At 41.1% G+C, this 14753-nt stretch overlaps 1 protein-coding gene across 5 annotated transcripts in view; it reads left to right on the forward strand.

Annotated features, from left to right (window-relative positions):
• The window catches only part of esrrga (estrogen-related receptor gamma a), a 128545-nt gene extending 116649 nt beyond the window's left edge, over window positions 1-11896 (forward strand). For all 5 annotated transcript variants that reach the window (XM_044030492.1, XM_044030488.1, XM_044030490.1 and 2 more), the window contains exons 7-9: window positions 5754-5860; window positions 5983-6145; window positions 10119-11896. In XM_044030492.1, coding sequence (XP_043886427.1) covers window positions 5754-5860; window positions 5983-6145; window positions 10119-10363 — 515 coding nt within the window. In that variant the 3' untranslated portion in view covers window positions 10364-11896. The remainder of the gene's footprint in view (window positions 1-5753; window positions 5861-5982; window positions 6146-10118) is intronic.
• The last annotated feature ends 2857 nt before the right edge of the window (window positions 11897-14753 follow it).

Raw genomic sequence — 14753 nt, forward strand, 5'->3', positions numbered from 1 at the left:
TTGCAGTTGTTGGGTTCTTATGCGTAGTTTAACGAAACACAGTCATTTTGGGATACTCTCAGTTGTTTACCATGTTGTCAGATGATAACCCAAAGGAAAATCCCTTTAAATTTGGCCTGCACGCTTAATTTGACTCAAGGATGAACTGATTAGAATTTGTTGCTCAAAGGTCAAGATCACTGTGACCCCACGAAATACGTTTCAATCATAAATGAGGAAAAATACATGTTATAAATGCTTGTTTGTTTGTTTTTGTTGTTGTTGCTGTTTTTAATCTTCTTCCTAAATGATCTACTAGTCTTAGTGAAGTGGGGACAGATATTGGTGGACTGAGAGTTGACTGGCTGGCAGCATCATGATTGGAGTTTAGAGTAGTGTGTGTGTGTGTGTGTGTCTTTAAGCCCTGCTAAATTAGCTGCTTCTCTGTGTAGATTTGTTTCCATCTCGTTGCGCATCTCTGTGTAATTGGGTCAGCTGGTGTGTTTGTGTTTGTGTGTGTGTGTGTGTGTGTGTCTTTTCCTGTGTGTGGGTGTGTGTGTTGATTCAGCCTGGCCAAAGCCATCACAGGGGGTCTGTGTTCATTTGGGCAGGCGTCTGGCCTTATGGTTACGAAACAGATTGAGATATGAAGACGCACAAATGCATCACGAGACAGTTCTTACCTGAGAGTGTGCAACAATCTAACACAAACACGTAGAGAGAGAGTCTCAGTCTGAGTGGGGAAGAAAAAGCACTGGAGCCACATAACACACACACACACACACACAGAGAGACACACGCAGGGCCGTGACGTTCCTGTAACTGTTGGAAACTTCACGTGTTCTAATGCAATCTATATCTCAGTGGGCCAGTAGATTTAAATGTGTCCCCTGCAGAACACAATACGTGTTGACGCTCCATATAGAGAAAAAACTGTTCTCCTCCATCTGCAAAGAACATGTTTACAATCATGAAACTGTATTCCTATTATAGAGATTATGTGTCAAAACATGTTATTTCCTCACATATCACTTGTGTTATTACACCTTTAATACACTCCCAGGGCACCACAATGACACCACGTCACTCATCAGTTGAAAACTCTAGTTCAGGATTCCTCTCGTCCACGACTTTGATAGTCCAGTTCCTGTCGCCGTGCTTGGTGTGAATTCAGTTACGCCACACTGTGTTATATTTCTGTGACAATGTGTGAAGCTTTTATTTGTGCCTTCGAGACCGACGCCGCTCGATAAGTGGGTGAATCGTTGACAGAGCAGCTATTTTTGTTGATTTCGTTTGTGAGACTCATTGATCCATAGAAGACGTTTTGGCTTATAGTTATTTTGGTGTTTCTTTTAATAAATATATCATAAAATGTTCTATTACAAATGTCTCAAATCACATCACTTTAAATGTGACAAATTCTTTTAAGAGCTTATAAAGGTAAGTCATGTGCAACCAGTTTACACACCTACATACAAACATGTTTTTTTTGCCGGTATACGGCAGGTATTACAGACGTGCGTCACACCAACACACACACAAGTGCGCTGGTACTCATAAGCATCACACTCAGTACCCACTGGTTCCCATTTGCCCTGTAAACACAACAAAATAAATATAGGCCTCCCGTACATGTGTGTCTGTGTGGGTCCATGTATCAAGTGAGGCGTGAGAGAGAGCTGTCCCGTGTGTGTGTGTGTGTATATCTGTGTGCTAGACTGTTGTGCGGTCTTGGGTGTAAATGTGCAGTCAGGACTCATTTGGCAGACAAACTGGCCGCAGGGTGGCTTGGGAATCGACGTCTGTTTGTGTGTGAGTTTGTCTTTATATGTGTATCAGACAGAGCAAGGGCGGGGGGGGTGAAGAGACACAGAGGGAGGGAGAGAGAGGAAACAGCAGAGGTTAAGTCTGCATGAATGCACTGTAGCCTCTTTCTGTCAGGACAATGTATGGCACATGCAAACACACACACACAGATTCTCCAAACGCTGTTTATAGATACGCGCAAGTCGACTTTTGACTGTAAACATTTTCCTGAGGTGTTTATGGTCTCAGTCGCTGGTTTCATGTCTTCGGTATACGAGGTCATTGTCATGCAGGAAATGTGCAGATGCATTTTCACTGGCAACAGATTCACTGCAGTGTTGTGTTCTTAACTCTGAGCAGAACAGCACATCGAGGGGAAAGTTGTACTCAGTGCATTCAGAACGAGCTGGTCGTCTCTGCTTGTGTGATCAGGCGGTTTGTGTGCCTTTAACACCGAGGGTATCGCAGACGTTTGCATTACTGTAACTGCGTGACAATTTGTGCTAGTGGAAAAATGACATTGGTTGCTGAAAGCTGAGAAGTTGCACATTAAAGCCAACATGTGGTTATTACGGTAATTTCACTAACACGCAGCAACTTTCTCACCTGAGTGGAAAGCGATGGAAAAACACCTGTACATAGTTTTAGTCTTAATGTCCAAAAACAGGCAATATTTTGGGGGTTTTTTTAAGACAAAACTGACACAAATGTTCCTGTAAATATTTCATTTCTGATTTAACACCCAGAATCTGGCATACATGTACAACTACAGTTTTGTTTTGTTTTTTCAAATAAAGCTTTTTGTTTTTCTTTGTTTTAAGTTCTTAAATCACTATTTTAACATGCAGTACATTGTAAATAACAGATATTGAAAGTTATATGGGGAAAAAAAACATTTTCTGGCCTTTTACGTGGACATTTTGAGCCTTAAAGGGTTAAAAAGTGTTAATTTTTAAGAGTAGATTTCTCCCAATGCCTGGGGTTCAGTTAACACTGACAAAAAGTAATAAAAACAATTGCAAAATCATGCAATAATTGTCTAGAGGTTGTAAGAAGCGGTCTTCAAAGTCGCATCCAGAGTTTCAGTTATGTTATATGTGTAGTAACCTTGCATTAGTGTACATTCAGCTGAGCAAACGTTCACCGTACACAAACACACTCGTTCTCGCACACGTCGCACGAGATGCCTTATCAACAATGGGCAGAAAGGAAATGTAATTAGAGCCAAATAAGGAACCTTCCTTTGTCAAAAATCACAGGTATGAAAGAAAGGTCCCCACCCCATCCCTCCTTCTCACAACTCTCCTCCTTTTACTTTCTTCTCTTCCCCTCTCTCTCTCTCTCTCTCTCTCTCTCCCCATCAATACCTCTCTCTCTCCATCATCAGCACTAAATTCCCATTGATGTTTCTTTTCTTCTGCTGTATTGATCGCTCCATGAGAAGGAGGGGAGGAATGGAGGAAGGGAAGAAGGGAGAGATGGCGTTATCTGTTAATTAATTTGTCCTGAAGCCGGCTGCCTATTAATCAGACAGATAAGAGGCATTGGATGGCTGAACGGCGCAGACAGGCGGAGGGGGTCGAGGAGGCACACACACACACACACACACACACACGCACGGAAATATACATAGAGCAGCACAGACTCACAGAAACGTGTATGTGGGGGAATGCAAGAGAACACACACACACACACATGCATCCTGATAAAAATCATTGATGTATCTCAATAAGAAAAGGTGCACTTTCAGCTCAATAAATTAATCACAAGGATTTTAATTATTGGTGTTTCTGTGTGTGTGTGTGCGCGCGCACAGTTTTAGTGTAATTACAAGGGAGTATGTTTGTTGATGCTGGCATTATTAAAGAACAGCTAATCATGCAGACTTTTTGTTTTGTTTGTTTTTGCCTTGTGTGTGCTCATCATGTGTGCCTTCACGGGCATCAGAGCTCATTTTATTAGAGGAGAACTGACTGAACCCTGCTCCCAATGCCAGCACACACACATACACACAGATACTGGCACCATTTAAAATGATATTAACCTTCACTCATTTTTACTCTTCTCTTCACTTGACCCCCTGGGTTTGATAGGTTGGTTGTGTGTGTGTGTGTGTTCGCTATTTTACCAATGCCAGTCCTTATTTCCATGCCCGTGTTAATTGGTGACATTTGTCTGTATGAATGAAGTGTGTGTGTGTGTGTGTGTGTGTGTGTGTGTGTGTGTGTGTGTGTGTGTGTGTGTGTGTGTGTGTGTGTGTGTGTGTGTGTGTGTGTGTGTGTGTGTGTGTGTCAGTGTGAACGAAACCCCATAAGAAATTCACCTCTAATCCCTTCTGATGATTTCATTAAGTAGAAGACACTGGCAGTTGGCAACGATAGCGCTTCCTTCACTCTGTTTGTGTGTGCGCTTCATTCATACACCTGTGGTTTCATTTCCAAAGTCTCCCTCACAAACAGTTAATGTGTGTGCAGGTGTGTTTTTGTGACATCGTGTGTGTGTGTGTCAAAATGTGTGCAGGGGTTGAAGATGCAATGAATTAGAGCACAGTATAAACAACAATAGCCTTCAACCTTGACATAATGAGACGCCTACCGTCAACGCACTTGCAAGATAAGCGCACCAATTCACAAGCATGCACACACACACGCATGCACAATCACACACACACTGCAGCAGATGTTGTAGAAGGAATATCTCCCCCTCTCATCTGCCTACGTCTCCTGGCAGTATGCTGCACACTGCAGCAAGGTCTGACAGGTGTGCTTACATGGCCCACTGTCTTTGCTTTTCCTATGAAGGCACTTTCCTAGACACACACACATATAGGCAGACTGGCAAGTGTGAATGGACAGGTGTGTGAGGAGAGGACAGCTGTGAGGAAAGGTGTGTGTGGGCAGGTGTTCCATTAAAGAGACAGACCGAGCAACGGCAAGTTCACTTAGGTACGGCCGTAGCGAAAAGATTAAGGTGAAGATGTGAAAACTGTTTTGAAGAAGAGAAGAGCGACAGAGCCGTGCAGTCGACCAAAAGATTAAAAAGGCACAAAGCAAAGACAGAAACAAGACCTGTAAACGAATGTATCTGGGTAGTTGTGAGGTAAAAAAACAAAAAAAAAGGGTAAACCAGAGTCAGAGACACAGATGGTGAGTCAGTGTGTGTGTATGTGTGTGAACACATACACACACACAGCCAGATAAAACAGGCATGGATTGAGACTGGAGAGACAGACAGATATAGACATAGGCAAATAGAAAGTCATGGATTGACACTGGAGAAAGCAGTCGTTTTTGAGGCCATAGCAGCAATTAGTGTGTCTGTGTGAGAGAGAGAGAGAGTGAGAGAGAGAGAGAGAGAGCATTGATCATGGAGGTTGTGTCAGGGGGAGATAAGGCCTACCTATCCCCAGAGAACAGCCCTGAGCACAGGTGAGAGAGAGAAAGAGGAGGTGGAGGAGGAGGACCCTGGTCCACTGGATGGATGGATGGAGGGTGGGTGGGTGGGCAGGGAGGAAGGAGGGCTAATCTTGACCCTCTCTCCAGCATCAAAAACAAATCTTTTTTTAAAAGTCTCTTTACTTCTTGTTATGTTCACTTATGTTAAGCATGAACAGCATATTCAGGATTATTTATAGTAATATAATCTGTGAGTCTAACTTTATGGGATATCAAGACTGACACGGCCTCTGTTTATTTTCATGTTCAGTTTACTATGAATAAGAACAAAGGCATGCATAAGTGACCAGAACTCTTTGTGTATTAGGAACATGGAGAGGCCTTTACCAACCCAACCAAAAAGCTTTCTATGTCGACCCTGAGGACAGCCTGAGTCATGTCCTGCAACCTTAACCGGGCTAATGTTAACAGAATGTCTATTGCCCACAATGTAGACAATACCAAGTCAACTTCCTGTAGTGTAGAACATGTTAAAATAAAAACTGGTCTTCCTTTTTTGTTTGAACACAGGTTTCTCCACGCTGTCTTTGGCAGACCAGATGAGTCTACTGCAGAGTGCATGGATGGAGATCTTGATCCTGCGCGTGGTCTACCGCTCCCTGTCCTTTGAAGACAAGGTTAGTGTCTTTGACATCATAAATTGATTTCATAAAACTATGTATACATAGACACACTGTGTTATGTAAGTGTTCATTTGGAACCACTTCACCTGTGTGTGTTTGTTTGTGTTTGTCTGTAGCTGGTGTACGCTGAGGACTACATCATGGATGAGGACCAGTCAAAGCTTGCTGGACTTCTGGACCTGAACAACGCCATACTCCAGCTGGTCAAGAAATACAAATCCATGAAACTAGAGAAGGAGGAATTTGTCACTCTCAAGGCGATCGCCTTGGCTAACTCAGGTTTGAAACTCTCATGTTGTTATTGTGCGTTATCTTTGTCTGCATGTGTTTGAGTCTGCGAGTACATGAGCGGGACTGGTGGGGAAACGGTTAATCCTTGGGATCTCCGGTCCCGTGGGACTCGTTTAAACTGAATCGTTAAGGGACTCATTTCAATATTTCACACACACAAACACACACACAAATGTGACACAACACACACTTTCACCCACATATTTTCTGTTAGACCTGCGTTTGTCAAACCTCCTAATTAACACACAGTCGTATCAACATACATTCCCATAATAGCCACACATAGCTGCAATCATTTAGCACATGCAAACACACACACACACACACAACACCTAACATCCTTAAACAAAGTGACATTCCCTTTTACAATTAGCATAGTCGTCTCTTCAGATGCCTGTTAAATAAGGTGAAATCGTTAGAGCCCAAAGTCCGTCAATAAAGCCCCTCTCTGATGTATCCAGCCACATCGACAGCTGACTGGCTCACGCGCGCTCACACACGCACACACACGCGCGCACACACAGACACTCGCGTGCGCCTCCTCTTCCTCCCATGACCCGTCTTTTGAACTTTGTCTTGGAAGCCGGCCAGCTCTTCAGTACTCTTTAATTACAAGGGGGGAGCTGTCAATACAATGTGTTTAAACGGGAAAGCTTTGAATAAGGAGGGAGGGGCCTTTTGTTCAGGTCTGCCACCACACACACACACACACACACACACACACACACACACACACACACACACACACACACCACCAAATCCACCAGTTTCTTCTCTGTTAACACGTGTGAACCATTGTGAAATATTTGCCCACACACAAACACAGTCATGCAGATCCAGAACTAATGGCATTGTTTCCCCGCCAACTGTGTGTGACAATCTTTCTCCTGCCTCTGAGCGAGTGTGTGTGTGTGTTGTTTGATGAATGTTGCTACTCCCACTTGAGTTCAACTGTGGAGAGCTGACTGTTCCTGCAGTCCAAACCAGAGAATGTATACTTTTATTTATTTATTTATTTGTTTGAACTGAACTGAAGGTTTGTTTTCATTCTAAATATTATGTAGATTCAATGATAATAAAATGACGTCAGCACTAGATTCAGTTGCTAAAAAGTAGTTGTAGTTTATCTAAAATTACCATTTTACCATTTTAGATAAAAATGTTGCCCTGACCTATACACATCATATTCTACAGGGTGAAGAAAACATCTTCGTGTCTCACAGATCTTCACGAATAATACACAGCGATCATGAAAATGAGAATAATTATGTTAAAAAAGTACCATTCCATCTCACGAATCATATCAAATAATCATAGTTAAATATGTATTCAAAATACTAAAAAGTGTCTATATTGATGCCGTGGTTAGTTGCATTTACATATATGAAGTTGACTATTTAACCCTTAGTGCTCCTGCGGCACAGAGCACCCTTGGTAAATTGCAGTGGGAATAATACACAAGTCCTTATATGGACATGCTGGGGCGTGTGTTTACAGGTCACATCTTCAGGCTTTACTTATGTGTTGTTGAGTCAAAATTATGATTAATTTTATATTGCATAAAAGGGAGGAGGGCAAGCAAGCCTTTATTTAAAAGTACTTTTGCTGAGGTGTGTTTATATAGTTGGGCACAATGAAAACAAAACCTTTTCATCAGATTGCCTATATACAGTAGGTTGTGCTGAAAAAAAGGATATAAGACAAGAATTCTTATATTGTAAGGGTTAATTATGTTTTTTGTTAATGTTAAGGAGTTTGCTTAGATGCTAGCACAATAAATATTTTAAGTGACAGGCTGAGGGCACACCATGATCTGGTCTCATTTTTAAACACTTTTTCAAGCCCCTTTTTCCTTTAATCACACCCGATACATTAAGCCTTAAACGAGATTAATATGAATTATTTTCCCTTTAAATGTAATTCACATTTGAAATGGTGTTATTTATTTAAAAAAAACAACCTAAAAGGAAACAGCTGACACCCAAACAGGAACTTTGCATCATTTGCCAGACTCTGTAACTGCTCTTCAAGACAACAGAATGCTAGCATTAGCATTTTGAAGGGCACTGACACTAATTAATTCACAGGATGCTAATCATCTGCATTAATGAAGCCAGGCCTTAAGAAATGTTAGCAAACGTGCCTCACATGTAAAGACTGCTAAACTAGCCCTGTGTGTGTGTGTGTGCGTACTGTGTAGTCCTGTTAACGTGTGTTTTATCAGCCTTATGTGCTCGTGCTCATTAACGGCTGCTGTTTTACTTGAGAGTGTAGTGCAGGTCATGGCACAGGCGGCGGCCATGTTTAAATACCAAACACACACTATATTAAATCAAAAACTCTCTCAAACTCATTCAGCTGCACTTTAACATATGGTAATGAGACGCTTCAGGAAACCACCTGAATGAAGAGGGGAGTGAATGTGGTGATGATGTCACACTGACGCTCATATTGATTCAGGTAGAGATACCACATGCAGAAATAAGCAATGTCGTTTGTTTTGTCAAATATATTTAAAAATGAATTACGCTTAAAAAACAGATTTTATTCAAAGTTGTGTATATATTTATATCCCACATTATTAGTCTAAAGTTAAATATCATCATTCCCAAACAATTGGAACACTCACTGTTATATAAACCGGGTAAAAAGAAGAACATTTGAAGACTGATTGAATTTTCTATTGATCCCTATAGAATCCAAACCACTATCTGCTCCTGAATACTGATACATGCATTACACTGTATAGATCCAACCATGCAGTATGTGTGTTTTTGTTGTAAGCTGTTGTGTTCACATCTTTCATTTATGAATTTTTCTGTGTGTTTTATACGCATTTGTGCTTGTGTTCATATTTGTCTGAGAACGATGCGGTGACAAGTGTGTGGATGGATCATGAGTCAATATACTGTAGAGCTGCAGGAGCAGGCCAAGCAACACAGCACAACAACAACAACAACAACAACAACAAGAAAAAAATACAATCAACACATGCAGACACATATTACCACTTTATATCTCTGTTATATGACATCAAACTAAATAAACCCTTACTCATAGATGTGCAGGTTGGAGCTGTTCGTTTGAGTTTGTTTCCTTTGAAAATTAAAAGTATGAAACCTGTTAGAACTTAAAATTAAACCTAGAAGAATATACAGTAGGTCAAATTCATCCATTAATAGCACGTATAATATTTATAGATAGATGGATGGATAGATAGATATATAGATAGATAGATAGATAGATAGATAGATAGAATATTGCCAAAAACTGAGAATTCTGATTATAAAATAGTTGAGAAGCCATAGTTCTTATGCCCTGTTTGTGTTTGTGTATGTGCACATCTATATCGGGTGTGGAGAGTACGTATGTGGGGGGAAGCCTATCAATAGTTGGCTTGTGATTATTATTTAACATGCATGTCGTCATTGATCGGACACATTGATCGGAGGTTGGGAGCTAAAGGCCAGCTCACATTAAGACTTTGCCTCCCTCAGGGCCGATATGGAGCATTATTATTGAGGGACGTTCTCAGCTTTTACAGACACAAACGCTGAAGTGCTCCTTCTGTGCCACCTCAAAGGGAGATTACGGATGTTTGTGGCCGGTTACTTGTGCATGCGCACACACGCACACGTGTCACACACGCAGCTGCTGCGTGTCAATAACATATAAGCTTGCTACTGGAGTGAAACTGCTTTTTTCCATTGATTCCAAGATGTTTTTTTTGTATCCTAACTCTGCGTGAAAAGGATAAACATCTTGTATTTATTACAGTGACAAAATATGAACTTTTTACTAACAGACAGGACTACTCCTCCCAAAAGAGAAAAGTGAAATATCGAGATCAAATCTCCAAATCTGCCTGTTTTTGCACTGTGGGAGGAAATCCGTGTGCAACCGTGTGGCCTGTTATTATCACATGTATTTACATTTTCTGCTCTGATTTTTCCCCGTCAAGACTCCATGCACATCGAAGATGTGGATGCAGTACAGAAGCTCCAGGACGTGCTCCACGAGGCCCTGCAGGACTACGAGGCCTCCCAGCACCAGGAGGATCCCCGCCGGACGGGCAAGCTGCTCATGACCCTCCCCCTGCTCCGCCAGACCTCCACCAAGGCTGTGCAGCACTTCTACAGCATCAAGCAGGACGGCAAAGTCCCGATGCATAAACTCTTCCTGGAGCTGCTGGAAGCCAAGGTGTGAGGACAGGGGAAATGGACGGAGGACAGCCAGACACCAGTCTGAACCACCCAAGCTTCACCTCAAATTCTGAACAGCAACGTTGAATGACCTCTTCCTCTTTGACACGCACACATTCTGACACCTCACACACACACACACACACATAGACATATGTCCTTGAAGTACGTCTTCTGATGAGTCCCCCCCTTTGAATAAACAAGTCAATTTTACCTTTTGACTCCTAAAACTCCACCGACCTGAGAAACGTGCACCTGTTTGAATCCGACACTGACAGACTGACATGAAGTCGGTATGATTAAAGGGAAGATGATGTTTCCTTCTGACACTATGAACAATCACACACACGTTTCCACGGTGACTCGGGACACTGGCGATCCACACGGTCACTTATGCATTTAATAACAGTTAAGACGCTAAAATGAGGATACATTTGAAAGACACTTAAAAAAAACTCTATCGTTTGAGTTTGGAGAGACTCTAAAGACTGCACTCATGTCTCCGCCCCCCCCACAGCAGTTTTTTTTTAGGTGTTCAACAAAAAACACGTGGGGGAGAAAGGAAAAAAAAAAGAACACTAAACAAGTATTAACGATGTTTGTTGTCACATTTCATGTACAGTGAGATTTTTTGATGGATGGACAGAAAGAGGAGGAGGAGGAGGAGGAGGAGGAGGATTTTGCCCTGCCAAACAATGGAGCTCATCCATTCAGAGGATGCCAGCAAACTTTACTGTCACAGCCCTAAACTGTTCCCACTCTGACCCACTAGTGGTTTTCAGTCCTGGCCTTCAAGAGGAGCCTGCTGGTTTTCTGCTGCAACATGTTTTATTGTCAAACTGTTGTGGTTAAGATTTAAACCAGCAGGACTAGGATTATAAACCACAGCTGTAAACTCTCTCTCTGGCCCCGCCCTCCATTGTCACCTCTTGGTTTTCCATGACTTCAATTACAACTTAATTATTGGTTGGATTGGTTGTAGTTGACCTGTGACCCCGGCCTCTCGAACCTGTCACTGTTACAACAGTAACAGTGTTTTTTTGTCACACGATGAGGCTGAAGATGTTTTCAAATATTCAAACCGCTTGAGGAAGACTTGATCTACGCGTTTAGGAGTCTCAATTCATGGGGTTGTCTCCTTAGGGGGACCCAGTTAATCCCTCATGGCTTTGGGGGTCACACTGCTGGTCCCTGAATTGAGACACCGCTAAAGGTCCAGTTTCTCTGTGATGCGACATATTCTGTCAAACACACCTCAAGTTTGGATGTGTGAAACATTTCCAGCTGCGCTGTGGCTCAGGTTTTTAGCTGGGTCAACGGCAACAATGTGAAAGCCATGTCTTTGGCATCTCCCTCTCCTTGCTCCCTTTGAATTCACTGCTTCCAGTTCCTCTCTTTTCTGTGGTTCATTCAGTGAGTGATGAGGAAGCTTCTGTTGCTCATTGCAATACAAAACCAGAAGGAACGGTGTGTGTGGCGGTCGAAACTGACTTTAAAAAAAGAAAAAGAAAAAAGAAAAACAATTGTTGCATTCAAACGTATTATTTATTGTTTTTCTTGATTTCTTAAGAATAATCTTAGCGATGATAGTGTTATTAGGGTTGTAAATAATTGTCATCCTGTATATGACATATAATACCATGGCTTTTTCTTTTTTTGGGGGTATTGATATTGTCTTCTTAAAACTGACTCGAGTCAATATGTCTGTCCTTTTTTCAGCTTGACCACTTTCAGCGATTATCATATATATCTATAAATATAACAAGTGATAATGTATTAACAAATCAGCGTTTATCTTAGAAACTCTGGGCAATAGTGGTTTTAATGGAGGGCTTTGTGCATATGGACTAAGTCTGCAGTATTGACATAATGTGCCAGTCTTACATTTGGGAAAGAGAAGCTGAGAGTTTTGGAGGAGTTTGTAGCTTCTCTTCCTCTCTGTGTAACTTGCCATGAAGCTATTAGATAACAGTCGTTAGGCCATTTCCTTTGTTAGTAAACAGTTAGACAAGAATAAATACGGAGCAGGAATGTCAGGATGAGATTTTAATGCTGCTATTTAATGGTTGGTTACAAGGGTTAAAGAGGCAATGTAAACAGCAAATAATTATAAAACTATACAAGCCTTAGTTGGCAGATTGATACACGGTCTTTAATGTCGGCACCTTTTAGTTTGGCTCCCTTATTTAATCTGATTCAAATCTGTCCACGCTCTGTGTAGGGGTTGCTAAGTTTTTTTTTGCCATATGACAGAATGTGCGGACAGAGATTAAATGTGGACTTGTCCCGGAGGGAAATGCAGACGTCATCCACACGTGATGGAAAATACACCGAACTTACAGTTTCACCTCAGCCCACTAGTCCACTCTCTGTTGTTTTACAGTGTCTGTAAATATTTGGGGTAAAATGATCGCTTTGATTGACCCATGGTGCAATTAAGGCTGGAGTAGGCAACATGTTTTTGTCATTATTGATCGTTAATTCTGATACTGTGCACATAATCATTTAAATAAAGTACAAATAACATGGGTCCTAATACTGAGCCTTGTGGCACTCCCCAGGTTACTCTTCTCAAACATGATTTAATATCATTCATTTGGACATATTGAAATCTATAATTTAAATAACTTTTTAACTTCTACCATAGTGTTTTAGATTCCATACTATCCCCTCAGCCCAAAGTAAACCAGCCTTTCTAGGCTAATCGTGGGAAAATCTGGAGATTTTGAATAATCACTTTGCAGTTCAGAGACGAGTGAGAGGACACTCTTTTTGTCTGTTGTATTAAGCAGTTGGACACACGTGTCCTTCACGTGGAAAAGCCGCTATCCCAGCTGTAACCAAACTATAAAAGGAAGTCTCAGAGAGAGTTGCACGATCATTTAAATTTAACTCAACAATCACTACTCTTCTAAGCATGTTGCCTACGCCGTCTTTGACACAGGACGTCAACACTGTTGTCTTTTCAATTCAAAATGTCCAGAAATGGGACGTGGAGGCTAAGAGGGAACTGTCCGACATCTCACAGTCACATTAAGTCATCGTTAGAGCAAGAACGCACAGGGTGGACCGATCACAGGGGAAGAGATTCACTATTTTATGATATTATTTGTGTGATAATCTAGATTATGGTGTCACCTAACGGACATTTGTTAATTAACATCTGACGAGCGCTGCAGTTTAAAAATGTCGTCGACCTCTCACATCACATGCTCTGTATCAAACGTCACTACTATTATTAGAAAAGGGGGGGTTTCAGCCTTCTTAAACATTGTATATTGTAATAAATTATACAGATTATAATTCTAACCTAAGACATTTTATTGGAAACACACTGGAGAAAAAATAGACAAAAAAAATGTAGATCAGCCTCGATGTGTTTTTGCTGTTTTTTTATATGGAGATTTTTTATTATTATTATTTATTACATTTGATTTATTTGTTTTTCTGTTTAATCCCTTCCTCCTCTGTTCAGTCCTCTGAGGCGACACCGTGTGTGCTTTTCCCTCGTGGTGATTCCTGTTCTCGTGACGTGTGCTTCTTCTTCTCCTGTAGACTAGCGGCCATGTTGTCTGCTGGAGGTCTGGGTGCCGGATTCTCTCTCAATGAACCGAACCAAATATAAGGCTCTTCTTCTTCTTCTTCTTCTTCTTCTTCTTCTTCTAGAAACTTAACCAGTCTGACCACCAGACTCGAACGACACTATTCATCTTCACTAAACGTTACATACAGAAATTATTAAATATTTAGTATCTAAATGAAGAAACACCTCGCGATTATTTAAAAAAGGGATCATTTGTGTAACTTCCCTGTAGAGTAAACCATATATTCTATATCTTTAGGTTTAAATAAAGGCAAATTGAAAAGGACATTTTGAGTAATACAGAACTGTAGGTGACTCTTTTTTGATAAACTCGCTTGTACATAAGTGGCTTCCATCATTATCAGCACTGGCTCAAAGGACAAGAAGAGTTTTTTCCATTGTTTCTTTATTTTTCAGCTTTACAAAGTAAACCTGAGAGGTAAAGAGCAGAAGTAGCTGCGGTGTTTGGTTGAAATGTTTCAAAGAAAGAACAATATGTTGAATCTGGGCTTGTGGTTTCACCTTTTGTTTTGTTTTTAAGGGGTTTTTTCTTTGCTTGCTTTCAGTACTCACTGCACCTCATGATTTATATATCTGGACAAAGAAATGGCACGATTTCAAAGATTATTGAGGTTCATCAGAAATACACCAAATGCCCCCCCCAAAAAAATGTTTGGATTTAAATATGCACCCAATTTCTTCAATGAAATCCTTGTGCTTCGGCTTCAATTTCAATTTCAGTGACAGTGAATGATGCAAAACACTCATTGCCAAGTGTGTGACACACAATTTGGTTCTTTGAATTGCCTTT

The sequence above is a fragment of the Solea senegalensis genome, linkage group LG7 (genome assembly GCF_019176455.1).
Source record: "Solea senegalensis isolate Sse05_10M linkage group LG7, IFAPA_SoseM_1, whole genome shotgun sequence".
NCBI lineage: Eukaryota > Metazoa > Chordata > Actinopteri > Pleuronectiformes > Soleidae > Solea > Solea senegalensis.